General features: G+C 38.6%; 2 protein-coding genes across 9 annotated transcripts; one reads left to right on the forward strand and one right to left on the reverse strand.

Moving 5' to 3' along the window:
* The first annotated feature begins 379 nt into the window (after positions 1-379).
* On the forward strand, positions 380-4,136 carry LOC131329471 (beta-glucuronosyltransferase GlcAT14A-like). Of its 2 annotated transcripts, none has more exons than XM_058362598.1 (5): positions 380-650; positions 1,425-2,191; positions 2,296-2,371; positions 2,487-2,602; positions 3,415-4,136. In XM_058362598.1, exons 2-5 carry the CDS (start codon positions 1,606-1,608, stop codon positions 3,912-3,914), a joined length of 1,278 nt encoding a protein of 425 aa, XP_058218581.1. In that variant the 5' UTR covers positions 380-650; positions 1,425-1,605; the 3' UTR covers positions 3,915-4,136. The 2 variants fall into 2 exon arrangements, with proteins under 2 accessions (XP_058218581.1, XP_058218582.1); XM_058362599.1 differs by lacking the exon at positions 380-650 and adding an exon at positions 684-866.
* A 937-nt stretch (positions 4,137-5,073) lies between these two features.
* Positions 5,074-15,483, reverse strand: LOC131328839 (protein SPA1-RELATED 3-like). 7 transcript variants are annotated; one of them, XM_058361781.1, is made up of 8 exons: positions 15,249-15,483; positions 13,750-14,794; positions 13,433-13,590; positions 8,115-9,081; positions 7,887-8,033; positions 7,440-7,751; positions 6,816-6,875; positions 5,074-5,607 (listed from the first exon to the last, which is right to left on the reverse strand). In XM_058361781.1, exons 2-8 carry the CDS (start codon positions 14,605-14,607, stop codon positions 5,419-5,421), a joined length of 2,691 nt encoding a protein of 896 aa, XP_058217764.1. In that variant the 5' UTR covers positions 14,608-14,794; positions 15,249-15,483; the 3' UTR covers positions 5,074-5,418. The 7 variants fall into 7 exon arrangements, with proteins under 7 accessions (XP_058217764.1, XP_058217763.1, XP_058217765.1 ...); XM_058361780.1 differs by having other exon boundaries at positions 13,750-14,791; positions 15,249-15,468; XM_058361782.1 differs by having other exon boundaries at positions 13,750-14,791; positions 15,255-15,461.

Consider the following 15,483-nt stretch of genomic DNA (forward strand, 5'->3'; position numbering starts at 1 on the left):
ATCTAAACAAATTTTATATTTATATATATATATATATATATATATATATATATATATATCACACGGTTTGGAACCAGAACTATTAACATAAATTTATAAACCAAGTCATTTAACACGGTTTCTATTTTTTTAAACCGAGACCTAATCACATCATTAAAAAACCAAATCAAACTATTCGATTTGAATTGATTTAGACTAAATTTACAATTTCATGATTATTTTGCTCATCCTTAATCTTGCGTGACCGTCAGTAGAGAATCGGTAAGGCCCTGAAAGGACTCTTCTACTACTAAGGAGTAACATAAATACACGTATGGTACACGTTTGGCAATAAAATATATGGACCGGTTCGTAAGTGGGAAAAGAATTACTACAAATATTCGATTGACGTATCGGTCAAAACAACTGAAATCAGATTTAGTATTATTCTTATTACTATTATTATAATCCCATCTATATAATTCTCTTTCCCACAAACCACAGCAGACATCAAAAATTTCAGAAAGAGTGTGAAGAAATCAACAGACCAACGAAACAAAAAAAAACACCACACATCTCCCTCGCTCTTTCTCTCATCCCAATTCTTTAATTTTCTGTATCTATACTGGACATGTGCAAACAGGGGCTCCACTCCCCTGCATCAAAACCAGGTGATTCTTCTTCCGCTGTTTGCATCCTTCAAATCACTGTTTGGAGTTTTCTATGCTCCCATTTCATTGATTTTTCATTGGGTATTCATTTTTATCAAGTTTGGTTATTTTCTTGAAGCTTCTTGTTTGAATTTTGGTTGTTGATCCGGCTGTTAATATTTCAATGGCTGTTTTATGTAAAATATTGAGAGGGATTTAAAAAGCTACGATTTTTAGGTGTGTTTTGATTCTTTACGTCCATTTTCTGTTTTCTTGTACTTTTTGGTTGTTAGTGTTCTTTGTTTCGAATGAAGGATCTTGTGGGATTAATTGATAATCTAGGTTTCTGGTGATTTGGATATTATTACTTCAGATTTGTAAGAAGATTTGGCATTAATTGGCTTAAAATTTTGCTTTTTCAACAAATGCATATTGCCAATTGCGTAAATATTAGCTCCTATAAGGTTTCTCCGAATCCATTTTTTTGCTATTTTGTTTGATCCCTTTTGTAAAGGTTGTGTTCGATTTTCTTGGTGTGGCATTCTTCTCTCTCTCTCTCTCTCTCTCTCTCTCTACCGACAAAATATAGATATATAATGTTGAGGTAGTATGATATGAGATGTTTTGTCATGTTGTTTAGTCATTTTTAATATCGAAGGTTGTTGTTTACAAAGCCTTTTGATAATAGTTTAATTATGATGGGAATGAAATATCGTTCTAGGCTGTTCTATTTGAATTAATTTAATTAGAAGGGGAATTAAATTTTGTTCTTGGGTTTTCTGTTGAATTCCACAGCCATGTTCAGGATCACTGATTACGGAGTTTTTGTGGCGAATGGGTTTGATCCGTGCTTGAACCTCTAGTGCAGTACCAATACCAATCTATAAATTTGAACACTAATTGTTGAATTGGGGATCGTTAATTGGTACTGGGATGTGTTTGGTTGTTTGGTGTAGTTGGTGAAAAGGTTTTAGCTATGGAGAATTCGAAAAAGTTTAATATGGAAAAGAAATGGGTATTCCCTCTGGTTATAAGCTCACTCATATTTGTATTCTTTTTCGCAACCTCATTCAACATGGGTCTTGTTTCATCACTACGCAAGATCAATTCGATTATATTGCTTTTCCCCCCGCGTAATTCAATGAATCAAACAAGTCCACTGTTCGCGGAAGACAAGGTCATGCACGGTCCACCACCTCCTCCTCCCGGCCCTTCCATTCCTCGTTTTGCCTATCTGATTTCTGGGTCTAGGGGTGATTTGGAAAAGCTCTGGAGAACCCTTCGGACCCTTTATCATCCATTGAACCATTATGTTCTTCATTTGGACCTAGAATCGCCTGTGGAAGAGAGATTGGAACTTGCTTCCCGAGTGGAAAAAGATTTGGTTTTTGCTAAGGTCGGGAATGTTTACATGATCACCAAAGCTAATATGGTTACTTATAGAGGGCCAACCATGGTTGCCAATACACTTCATGCTTGTGCTATACTTTTGAAGAGAAGTAAAGATTGGGATTGGTTTATTAACCTCAGCGCTTCAGATTATCCTCTAGTGACTCAGGATGGTGAGTAAGCCTTTTCACAGCTTGTTTCATATACATCATTATTAGTTATATTACTTTGTTTTTCTTCAAAGATGTTTCATTTACTTTTGGGTGCTGTGTTTCAGATCTTATTTCTGCTTTTTCTGATGTAAACCGAGAGCTGAACTTCATTGAGCACACAAGCCGTCTTGGTTGGAAGGAGTAAGCTTTCTCTCTCTCTCTTCCTCTCCCTCTCCCTTTCCCTTTCCCTCTCCATCTTTGCTTCTTGTTTAAGGAAGTGCCAATACAAGTCTGAAATTTTTGGTTTTGTTTTCAGGAATCAAAGAGCAATGCCTTTGATTGTTGATCCTGGGCTCTACCGATCAACGAAGCAAGATATATATTGGGTCAGTCCACGGAGAGCTTTGCCAACATCTTTTAAACTGTTTACCGGTTAGTTTTTTTTTTTACTTCTGTTTATCTTTCGTTTCTGGTTATATAATTGCAATGTGCATTAGTTGTTGCCTATTGGTTGCTTAGAGAAGTAACATACAGAACCATACCAACTGGGGAGTAAATCAGTTACTAGGCCGATGGGGACTCTACTTTTCAGATCTGCCTTAGTTGCAGCTTCCGTCTCTTTACATTGATCTTCAGAAGTAGATTTCACGGTTTCATTGATAGCGATGCTATGAAACTTACCTTCTCAATTCTCTGTTTTAGATGAATAATTAATCTTGTCAGTAGATTATTGGCCTAAAGTTCTTGAATACGAATATTGTAAATGTCCTATATGTGCATTTGTCTCGACATTCATAAAAGTCTTTTTTGGCCTTTCAGAGATAGCAGATTCAAGTTCACATTTTCAGAATCATGTCTTGAGTGAAAATTGCTTTGAGTCAATAAATAAGTTTTGATTCGAGCTATGCATTTACTTCTGCTATTCTCTTTGCCTTCATGCCGTATAATTCCGATTGATTGATGCATCGACTACTTCCGAGCTACCTAGCTTTATCAGTTTCATGGATTTGTTGACTTTGTTAGACTGCGAATGTGAACCAATGACATGATGCTGTCTATGACGTAAAGATCATATAGCATAGCATGGGTTTTAGCTCACCAGTGAAGCAGAGCGACAGAACAAGCATTTGACAAAAGAAAGAAACTGAAGATTACTCTTTATCCGCCTTCAATCCTAAATTCCTAATAATTTTGTGATGTTGTTAGACAAGGTAAAATGGAACATCAATTTTTTTCCCTTTCAGGTTCAGCATGGATGGTTCTCTCGCGCTCATTTGTGGAATATGTAATATGGGGTTGGGATAACCTTCCGAGAGTCCTACTCATGTACTACACCAATTTTGTGTCTTCTCCTGAAGGCTATTTCCAGACAGTCATATGCAATGTGCCCGATTTTGCTCACACTGCAATCAACCATGACATGCACTACATATCTTGGGACAACCCACCCAAACAGCACCCCCACACCCTCTCTCTCAATGACACTGCCAAAATGATCGCCAGCGATGCTGCTTTTGGTCGCAAGTTTGGGCAAGACGACACAGTTCTTGACAAGATTGATAAGGAATTGCTCGGGCGGAGAAATGGGAGTTTTACGCCGGGTGGTTGGTGTGGTGGTAAACCGAGATGCTCCAAGGTTGGAAACCCTAGGAAGCTTAGACCGGGCCCTGGAGCTCAAAGGCTTCGCCGTCTCATAGGTAGGTTACTCTTACAAGCTAAGTATAAGCAAAATCAATGTACATAGGATTCCTTGAAAGATTGTAGGTTTGCAGATTGGGAAATGGCAAATGGAGATGTGTTGGTTCATCAATCATCCCACAAGCCCTAGAGTTGATAGGGGAATATTGTATCCCATAGAGGACTTATTTTGGGAAAAGGGTTACTAGCACCAATGTTTTTAGGCTATATGACATTCAAAATAACTAGTCGTTGCTTTCTCAATGATTCAGATAATTCTTTCCCGCCATTGCGAGTTGCCACATTCCGATCTATTTTGGTTTTGTTGATATGGGAGAACAATCAAAATGAGTTTACATAGATTTTAGTGAGACATTGTAGATTGCCGATAGGGAAAAAGGCAAATATAAGATGTGTTGGTTCATCACATTCCCACAAACTCTAGAATTCGCAAGGCAATTTTTTCTCACCATTTTTTCCAGGCTACATGAGACTCTTGGTTACTCTGAGATTCACAATTACCTATCCCTCAACGTGCTTTACATTGATTTATCTCTATCCCCTGTTCCTTATCCCTTGTTTTGCAAGTATCGTTTGCTCGTGTGTTTGGGGGCATGCTTTTTCTTTTTCTTTTTCTTTTTTCTCTTTTTCCCCCTTTTGGATTATGTGGGATTGTGGGGTGTTATGATTGACCTTTTTTGGTTTTGTTGGGTCTTTGTCTTATTTCACTGAGATGTGTTGTGCTGGTTGTTGTATGGGCTGTTTGTATGATTTGTATTCGTCTCGTAATAGTCTTTTCGCTTATGATAAGTTACGATTTCTTGGAAAAAAAAAACTGTTGAAAGAAAACGTTGGTGGTATGCTAACAAAAAGCTTTTAGAAATCTAATCTCTTCGTCTTCTGGTAAAAAGAAATAGCTTTTCATTTAAACCATCATACTTTTTCAATTCGTCTCACCTAGAGGGATCAACTCTCTGTATTAAAAAAAAATTCAATTTCCTGCTCAGACCAAGACGTGAAAAAAAAAATTTCAATTTCCTGCTCAGACCAAGACGTGAAGCCAATCGCACATGTTCCCAAAGAAAAGAGCTAAATGCAGATATGATAAACAGACAGTTCACAAGGAGACACACGTGTATTCGCATTTGGAACAAAGACTCGCAACAATTTCTTCCTCCTCTTTCTTACCTTTGAACGTACCAAAAAAGGAAGGATATACAAAGATCTCAATGGGCCAAGAGTGAACTCAAAATCTACCTGGGAAAAACAGTAACAAGTTATGAATTTGAAAATTACACCTATTTGAGATGATTATGGATCTGTATCAATACAGGATATACACGGATTCATTTTCACCCTTCTTTTTACCGTTTTTTTTGTACATATATATATATATACAGTAAAAATTACAAGAGTTCATTTTCACTCTTCACACTAACCACATCCGCGGTATTAAATTCAAAATTTGGTTTGCTGCTGTAACTTCCATGCAGCCCATTCAAATAACCCTGCGGTTTATTCCCTCTCTTGTTTCTGAGTTAATTTGCACTTCTCTGCAAGCACTGACCGAATCAAACCATTTCCAAAAGTTTGATATTTCCCATGGAATTTGCAGCAACTAAGGTGGATGACTGACGACGCCAACACAAAGACGATATGAACTGTGCGTTGTCATCTACTTCATCCCCAGAAATTGGATCTCTGCTTCCGAACTTGAATGCCAATGCTGGCATTGGGAAAGCTTTGTGGTAGATGAAAATCTGTACCATAAAGAATGACATCGTGTACTAATCTATGGAATAACAGGCCACAAGTAGCTATTAAATCGATCAAGTATCAAAACATATACGTTGCAACTCGCAAGACTGAGGGGATGGGCAAATGAATGTTAAACCTCAATAAAAATCACAGGAACGGCAGTGGAGAAATCATGACCCTACTATAAAAAAGAGAGGATATGCGGCGTAAAAGTTGAGATGGTTGCACCTAATTCTCTAGGAGTAATAGCTACTAAAAGAGCATCCCCATTGTAATAAGCAAATAGGCGTGGATAACCAAATTTAACAACAATGCTCAAAAAACACCTCACATTGTAATAAGCAAAATTACAAGTCTTTTAGCAAATAACCAAATTCCACCAATTCTATAACCAAACTTAACAACTTTTACCAATAACCAAACTCAATAACTCAAAAACACCCTACATTGAAATCGTCTCATCGAGACGAATAATTTGGGGTGCGTGATTGGAACAAATGTGCATTGTGTATTATGGGGGTTTTTTTGGTTAGGGATGCAAAAATAACCAATGTGGAGGTAGAGGTTGTTAAGTTTGATTGTGGACTAAATGGATAATCAAATGCTAACATGGCACATTTTGGTTATTAGTTTTGATTATTACTATTGCGGATGCTCTAAGAAGTCCAAACAAAAAATTATTGTATGTTGTGTCTTAGATTTTCTGTTTTAAGTTTTGAGTTTTCAGCGTAAACAGATTAGAAAGATTAAAAGGCAACTTTCACATTATCCTCATTGCCATAAACCGTTTTGAGAACTCAGAGAATTGTACAAACATGTGCTCAGAGAACACTAGGACAACTCTGATGAAGGTGTGTAATGTCTCTCGGTGGTACCATCGACCTGGGATCTAGTTGGGACTTGAGAGGGTTACCTCATAGATCGTAAACCCATCACCATTGGACAAAGAGAAGGCTGCCCATGATGAAGGTCTTCAATTCAGCTTTGTTTCTAATAAGAATTGGCGGTCAAAATAGAAAAGCTCCAATTAACTATTTTCTTTTTTTTGGTATTTCGGAATATCCTATTAACTATTTTCATCGAACAGGAAATGTATATAACAGTTCATTTACTCAAATGCCACTTGGATGTACTTTCATAAGATAGCAAACATAAGTTCCTTTCGGCAAAATCACTATACATACTAGTATACTACGCAATATTAAAGTACCTCATTTGTTTCTGAGCCAGTTGCAATGTATCCCTCAGACACTGATAAACCTACAAAATTCTGAAAGAAGGTAAAACAGATCCGTAGTCAACAATCAGTTAAAGATAGATTTCCAAAAGCAGGGTATGTAACTATGTACCCATTCCAAATATGACCAGTAACATACAACAAAAGTTTTATTCATTGTTTGACTGTCCATCATTAGAAGTGCGTATATACTATGGCGCAGTGGAGAGAGAAAAATTTATAGCAGCCCTAGGTTTGACGTGTGAAAATACTTCCCTACAAAATTATTGCTGCAATTTCATACTACTGTAAGTTTCCCTGCTCCATTGCTAATGCAGAGTACTCAAAATATGGTAACAAGAACAGAAGATTTTTTATGGCACTCAACCAATTCCATGAAGGAATATGGCCAAGTGGGCATGACAAAGCAAATAAGTGTTGTCCTCTATGAGGTTGCATGATTGAATCCCACAGAGTCCAAACATTCCAAACCTTGGGGCCACAGGAGGGTTTGCCCGATTGTTAACTGAAGGGCCCCAGAATAGGTCGAGGTGCTGGCTTGGGCATCCGGTCATCCAAACAAACATCCATGAAAGAATATTATATACAAACATGTACCTTCACATTCGTGTGACCTGTGAATGACTGGAGAGGACTGTCAAGAACTCGAGATGTGCACATTGACAAATCCCAAAGCTTTAGTGTGTTATCTGTGGATGCTGAGACAAGGTTCGTCGAATCTATGAATTTCACGTAGCTCACAGTCTTTTCGTGTCCAATCAATGTGCACAGTGGCATTTTCGAGTTTCGGAGATCGTAGTAATAAATCTTATGATCTGCCGAACCAAATGCAATGGAACGACTAGAATCAACAGGGAACTGAACACAGCAGACATTGGCCTTTGTCTTAATGGTACCAACACTTACTCCCTGCAGTAGCAACGCATGTAAGAGAAACAACTTAATAGCACATCTAAAAACTAACACACAGCAATTGGTAACTAGATGACTCCAGTACGTTTAGTTTCAAAGCTGACATCCACCAAGTGCAAAAATAAAATTTGCCTGATTGATATTCCAGAGCTTAACAGAACCATCATCACTCCCACTGGCCAACATTGTCGGATCTGCTAATGAGAAGTCAACAGACCACACACGCCTTTCATGCTCTCTCATTTCCATAAAAACTTGACTTCTTGTAACATCCCATACCTGAAGATCCACCACATAAACAACTTATTATCCTCATAAAATAGGAGCTTATGGGTGAAAAAGAAATAGGGTTTGACCTACCTGAACCACTCCTTCAAAGTTACTTGAAGCAATTTGGCTCTTGATATAACTATTCCAACATATACTACTTAATTTTGATCTACTAGATAATTCAACCACAGGATAGTGGATATCACGATCTTCGTTCAAAACTGTGGCATATTCAAATACTTTGATCTTCTTATTCACACCAGCCGTCGCAAAAAATTCCCCATCGCGATCGAAACTCAGAGAACATACTAGGTTGGAAGAATTTAAAAGATCCCCTTGCTTCAAGTCTGCCTTCACTTTTAAATTACTGAAAGACAGATACTTGCACAATCCCTCAAGGAAGGAATTTACCCATCCACTTTGTCTAACTTCACTACACTGATTCACAGAGGGCAAATTATTGATTGAACTTCTTTCAGTTACAACAATGGACCGTCTACCATCACTGCTAATTGGAGATTGTCGAGTTACTGGTTTTCCTGTGGACTTTATAGACCTGCGTCTGGTCAAAAAATAAGCTGACTCCAGTTTCTTAAAGTCCTTCATCAATCGAGAACTTTTTGAGAGAAAACTTCCTTGATTTTCAGCAGGTTCCTCTGAGTTCTCACAGTTATGCACACAATCACCAGATTCCTCTTCATTTTGATTCTGAAGTCCAGGTCTGTATCTTTTTCTGGAAGCTAAACCGCTAGAATCTCCATTGTCAACAACTTCTATCGAAGGGAGACTAGAAGCGGAATCCTTGCCTAATTCTGGACAAGAGCCTCCTCTTCTCCAAAGAAGCGACTGCTGCTTTGTAACTTCTTCTATATCAGAAGATAGGAAGGAAATTGAATCTTGCAAGTTAATAGCAGCTTCCTGTTTTCTTTGTTGTATCATCAAAAGGAACTCCAGCAACAACTCCTGCTCATCTATTCTCTCTCGAAGCTCTATTGCTACTTCACGTTCCTCTATGTCTTCTCTTGGTTCATTCAGGAACTCACTTTGTAACAACTCACTGTTATACATGGTAAGAGAAATTTTACATGGTAAGAGAAATTTTGAGTAGGAAGCACTGGATATGAAGATAGCCAGAGTCACAAAGGTAGAACATGCTAATTGAATACAACTGCGAAAGCCAAACAGTCCAAGATGCTTTTTTTAACATTGTCATAGTAGCCTGGAAAATTCAGTCCACAGATGTTATCCAGCTACTGATATCAACCTATTTGTGGAACTATGTTCTTCACGTAAAACAAAATGGGGAAAAAAATCAATATTGTCTATATAGACAAATAATTAAAAAACTGCAGACTGAATTTGTTACCCAGCCATACCATAAGAGAGGATTGTTTAATTTTATTTAATTTTCATGGTAAGAAGCTTTTATTTTTATTTTTGCAGTCCTTACATGTGAACCGTATCTGCCATTAATATGAGAACAACATGCTTAAAGGGCTAAGCAACGTCTTCACAGACTTGATTTGTGAGAAATAAATAACCTACAATGGGTTATCACAATTGATAACAACGTACGTGTTTGCATTCTTGGTTTTGAAATTGCACCTTGGGACATATTGTTGTTGAAATTGGAGCGTGCGTGTAAATCTAGACAACCACTCACTAAACATTTAGCAGATCGAACAACACTCAAGAGGGTGCAGTAAATACTGCTTCGTCCTGTATATGTCTACAACCTATGACTTCCACATGAAGATCATGGGTTTGCACCTCAAGGGTTAAACCAATGGTGAATATTCGCTTTCTCAAGCCTAGCAGGCAAGGGCTTAGGACCTGTTATAACCTGTGAGAAAGGAAACTAGGTGTACTGGGAGATTATTCAGGCAAAGCCCTGGATACCCTTGTCAGGCAACAATAAACAAATAAATAATTCAATCATTCTAGAGTTTGTATAATTCAATTCATACAGTTTAGGGTGGTCAGATGGTCGAACGTTTTGTCTTGGGAGTTGGGAATGATTTCCTCTTGGTTTCCGAATTGAATCCCCAGTGTTCTTGTTGCTAGGTAATTTTATAAATTCCATGTATGTGGTCATCTTTCATTCTGAAATCACTTAGTATTTTTCTTTTCTTTTATTATTTGATTGCTAATCAAAACTAGATTTCATCACCTCCATGAGAATTTCAAAAAATTTACCATGCAAATACTACACTCCTTTTGCAGTTAAAAGACATAAATTACTGACTGGTACGTTGATAAAAACCAGGCTGCCAAATAGAGAATGCAAGCTGGAGACTTGGAAGTCATGATAATAAGCGTATAGCCACTTTCTGCTAATACTGATGATGGCTAAGCTTATCAAAGGAAACAATGATGGCAGGGTTAAGTCTACATCCTGAGGGTATCAGGAGGTCCTCCGCCCCCAGATGCCACCGGAGGAACCTCTATCCTTTAGTAACTGAGGCAGCTGCTACAACTGCCACCCATTGAACTCCATCCTCAAGTTTGCTAGTCACCTAAAGGAGTGAGCTTACTAAGTATTTTAGTTGCAGGAACCTCCTATGCGAGTGGCGAATCCACCGCAAAACCTCGCTCCCGCACTCCTAAGTAAGACACTCCTAGGAACCTCACTCCCATTGAGAAAAAAACCCGCTCCCAACTAGGATAGAACCTCTTAGGCATATAAATCCCAAAAGAAACAAAAATAAAAGATACCAAGCAAGAGAAAATACAAAGCAATGATAAGATATTAGGAAAATATCAACTAAATTTACTCAAGTACTAAATAGAAACATAATATTACTTAAGTCACTAAGACAATATTGGCAATTGACATGAATGACGAATAATAATATTTACTTGTATTACATATTTATTTTTATCTATTATTCCTAAACGCTCCTCGTGGCACTCCCAAATGAGGAGCTTCTATAATCCTCCGCTTCCGCCACCATCCCAAACCTGCTTCGTGCAACTAAGCTAAGGATACTTCTCCACGAGCTCACAACTCCTAAGTACTTGTAGCTCACAATCTTAGTTGAAGGAACCTTCAACTATGCCCACGTTTCTTCAACGGGAATGCGTTTTGTTGCAGGAACCTTCAACTATGCCCACGTTGGAAACGTGTTCCCGTCGAAGGAAGCTTCAAGAAACTCGTTCCAATGACGATGGGAACTCGTTCCTAACCTATACGGGAACTTGCACCCAAAAAACGATTGAGAGACTTACGATTCGAGCTGCAATTGGTACCTTTAAAGTTGTTTTGTTCTTGTTGGTGTGCACATCTTATCTTAACCTTCTAGAGTTATAATAATGCCTTTAACTTTTATGCCTGTTTAACATGTACAACAGCTCTATTCTGCAATCATGTGCTACAATAAAAATATTGAAATTTAACTAGAAACTAATAATTTTAATAATATTTTATGTGGTAGAATAATATTTTTATTTAGACATTCAACTATATAAAAATTCCATCAAAATATCTATAATCTTAATAATTTTTCCTATCCCCTCCCAATGGCGCTCCCACAGTTCTATGATCATCTGCTCCCCCGTCCTCGCTCCCGCTTCGTGCAACTATGCTCACAACAACTTATATGACAACTCCTACATCACCTAGGTCGGGAGCATTAGATTGTTAACTAACAACTCATCTAAAAGCTTAAGCTATTAGAGAGAGGGGTAACTATATTATTTATATTCTCAACACGCCCCCTCACGTGTAGCCAGACTCTCCTGCATAAGTGGGCTAAACACCTGTAAATTTCAATCATTAGGTAAGCGGTGAGTTTCGAACCCAGGACCTATTGCCTGCTATGATACCATATTAGATTGTTAACCACCAACTCATCTAAAAGCTTAAGCTATTAGAGAGAGGGGCAACTATATTATTTATATTCTCAACAGGGAGTAAGGAGGTATGTGGCTTGGCGACTAGAGCAAATGGATTGCCAAAACTCACCTCCACGAGGTGAGCTATAGCTTGACCGGCCATAGAGAGAGGGCATCGCCTAAGCCTACATCACCTCTCATCTGACACAACCATTCCTCTGCAACATCCATGACAAGTTGACAAATGGGAGTTTGTACCATACCTACCACCTTGATACAAGCCTCTATATATCACCCAACCTGCCTTTGAGAGTCCCATGATACAGAACTCCAATTCCGATCAAAACACTCAAAGAGAAACCCTGTCAGCAGGGATGGATACAAGTGGGGGCCCGCGGGGGCACAGGCCCCCACTCGATTTTGTAAAATTATATTAATTTTCTTAAATATTTCAATTATTCCCAATAAATTTGTGATAGCGTTTCAATAAAATTACTCTGGATTTCCATTATGAGGATATTTGTCTGATTTATTTGTGCGAGCGTTAAATTTTCACACCATCTTTTTTGCAAACACATCCCTTACTGCTAATTATAAGATAAAAAAACAAATACATTCATCAATTTGTTTTTTTACTAGCAAAATATGTATTAATTGAGGAATTATAAACGTACAGTTATGTTTACTAATTTGTGTGCCCCCACTAATGTAAATTTCTGAATCCTTCCCTGCCTTTCAGCCCGTTCGACTGTTGCACCAATAGGGAGAAGCTAAGCAGTTGGTTTCCCCCTTCACCAAGACTCCTATATAAAGAGGAGTTAATGCCTCATTCAAGACAAGCATTCAATACACATTGAAGACACACCTAACACACTTGCACTCTAATTGACCACTCTCCACTGCCATCCCCCCCTCTCTCTCAAAGGCTGCCCTGAGCCCTCTCCTCTTCCACCTTCAGTGCACTTGAGCCTTTGTAGCGCTGGCCATATTTCTGGAGGGATACCTCAGGTACTCTTTCCACTCCTTGTACACGCACATCCACATTTTGCTGATCAAAAAGATATCAATACTAGACATTCAATGTGCATCACTATAAGCCAGATAAAAGAAGAAGAAAAAAGTCACAAAATAAACTTTTTTTTTATTAGCATCAACAAACATGGTATCCCAAGAACATATGTGCCATATTCTTACTTACCTAAACTGCAATAATGGGCAAAAAAGAAAAGTGACCTTACCACCCCCTTTATGGGCTCGAGTCTTGGACTCTCATCTAGAAGCCCTGATATCAACTTATGGAAATATAGTACTAGTTGACACAACAATCAAATCACCTAGGAAAGAACATAGCATAGCCAACAGAAACGTATCTGCATTCACTGACCAAAATGTAAAGAACAACAGGGACTCTACACATGCTATCATGTACCAATATCCAAGCCTCAAAGCAAAACTCCCCATACATTTGCTAGCAAATTAGGACGGAAACAGAAACTTAAAAGCAAGAAATGACACGCACAGGGAACTTAAAGATGACACAAGATACATACATAGGGTATGTTATAGGAAGATACCTCATTTTTGGCCGACTACATGAGTCAGGATGCAGTAACCACAAACAAAATGAAGCTTCTTTTGGCCATTTCAGTAGTAACTGTGGAGGAAGAACGCGGTGTCTCAGACTAGACATAGTCGAACTCTTTTCTTCTGCCGAACTAAACGTACAGAATAACTGCTCCGAAATAAAAACAGTAACACCAGCTAAGAGCAAGGGAAAACAAAAGAACAGTACCACTAGTTGAATGTATTTCCAAAAATAATCAACAAAAAGACCAATGGAAAAAAGAAAAGCACAAGACATTTCGAAAAATTTAAGTAGTAGATTACTGACCTCAAAAAGGAGGACTCCCAATCGATAAACATCAGAAGCACAAGAACTAGGAGCACCAGCAACTTCTTCTGGACTAGTGTACCAATTGCTTTCCATAAGCAAAATCTGTTTCATGGGAAATGAATGCTTCTTTTCTTCAGCTTGTTTAACGTCACTGCCTACCTCCAAGGATTTATGCATTGGGTAGACAGAACTTGACTGCAAGCAACTACTTTCCGAAGCCACTTGGGAAGCATTTGTTTGATTCATCTCCAGTCTTTCTGTTCCAAAGTGGCTTCTATGTCGATGTGAACCGTGGGGCAAAGGTGAAGATGATCTCTTACACTCAGCTGTTTGGCCATTTGACATATCCTCCATGGAATCTGAACCTGATTCTGACGAACAAGATGCAGACTCAATGAAAGAGACATGGTTGAAAGATGACATGACAAAGCACGAAGGCCGTACATTATTGACAACAACTCCTTGTGAATGTGCCAGGTTAACAATCTCTACTATTTGCGTAAATATGTGCAAGCATTCAGTGGCATCAACTGATCGTTCTGGGTCGTCCAACCATTGTCTCAAGCTAACATCATTCCATTCAATGGCACGAACAACCGGGCCCCTCCCTAACTCATCCTCACAAACTCCAGAAAGGCCAAAAGGGTTTCTATGGAGATCCCTATGCGCCAACACAACCCTATCTCTCTCCTTTCTGACAGGTATTGAGCCAGAATCCTGAGATGCATCTCCTGAGGACCTAATTCTGTTGCCACGAAACAGTCTAGGGTTTCTATCCGAGACAGAAGAAGCTTTGAATCCCCTAGAACTATCAGACTTCTGCCAACCAGACTCAGATGAACCCTCCATAGTCATCCACCTATAGCCGCACGAGGGATAGCATTTACACAACCTAGAACTGAAAGAGCTCTTGGACTAGTTCTCCAACAATCCTTCTCTACCATCATTATGCACAAACAGTCGCGTGTTAATGCCAACCAGCATGAAAACCCATTACTATTACCATGTCCAGAAGCTCATTTTTAACAGAAACAATTCCCTGCTGGGCACAAAATGCAAATAGATGAGCAATAGTACGCACAGGTTAAAGCATCAATAAAACAAGCACCGCCATCAAAGGGAAACCCATCACAGAACATACACTGAACTGTAAATAAATGGGATCACTCCATTTCTGATGCTAAGAATATCATTTTTGTTCAAGTGTATGGACTAGATCAAAGACGCATTCAAAGGCCCTCACGATGACACTCTATAAAATCAATAAAAGTGTCCGAACTTGGGTCTACAATACCAGATAATCAACTAAATAAGCTAGTGAAAAAGACAATCTTGACGACTCCTCTTCCTGGAAGGATCTTCCATTGCGGATCATCCACTAAGGCAAATTTGGGCTAGCCACCAAATACCCACATACCTAAATAACCCACATGTATACAGACACGAGCACAAAAAGAGAGGAGAATGAGGAAGTGGGTACGGAGGTGAAGAGATACCAGTACCACCATGTGAGGAGCTTCTTCTGTTTCTTCCAAAACCCAACAACCAAACAGAGCCACACACACAAAGCTTTACTTTGAACAGAAAAGAGGGTGGGCTTTCCTAACAAAGGAAGCACCTCAGCCTCATAAAATCCCAAGAATTTCCTTCTGCCAACAGGTTTCCTCCTTTTTTTTTCCCCAACAGGTTTCTTCGTCCAACAGTGAAACGAGAAAAAAAAAAATTTTCCTC

This window comes from Rhododendron vialii, chromosome 6a (genome assembly GCF_030253575.1).
Source record: "Rhododendron vialii isolate Sample 1 chromosome 6a, ASM3025357v1".
In the NCBI taxonomy this organism is placed as follows: Eukaryota; Viridiplantae; Streptophyta; class Magnoliopsida; order Ericales; family Ericaceae; genus Rhododendron; species Rhododendron vialii.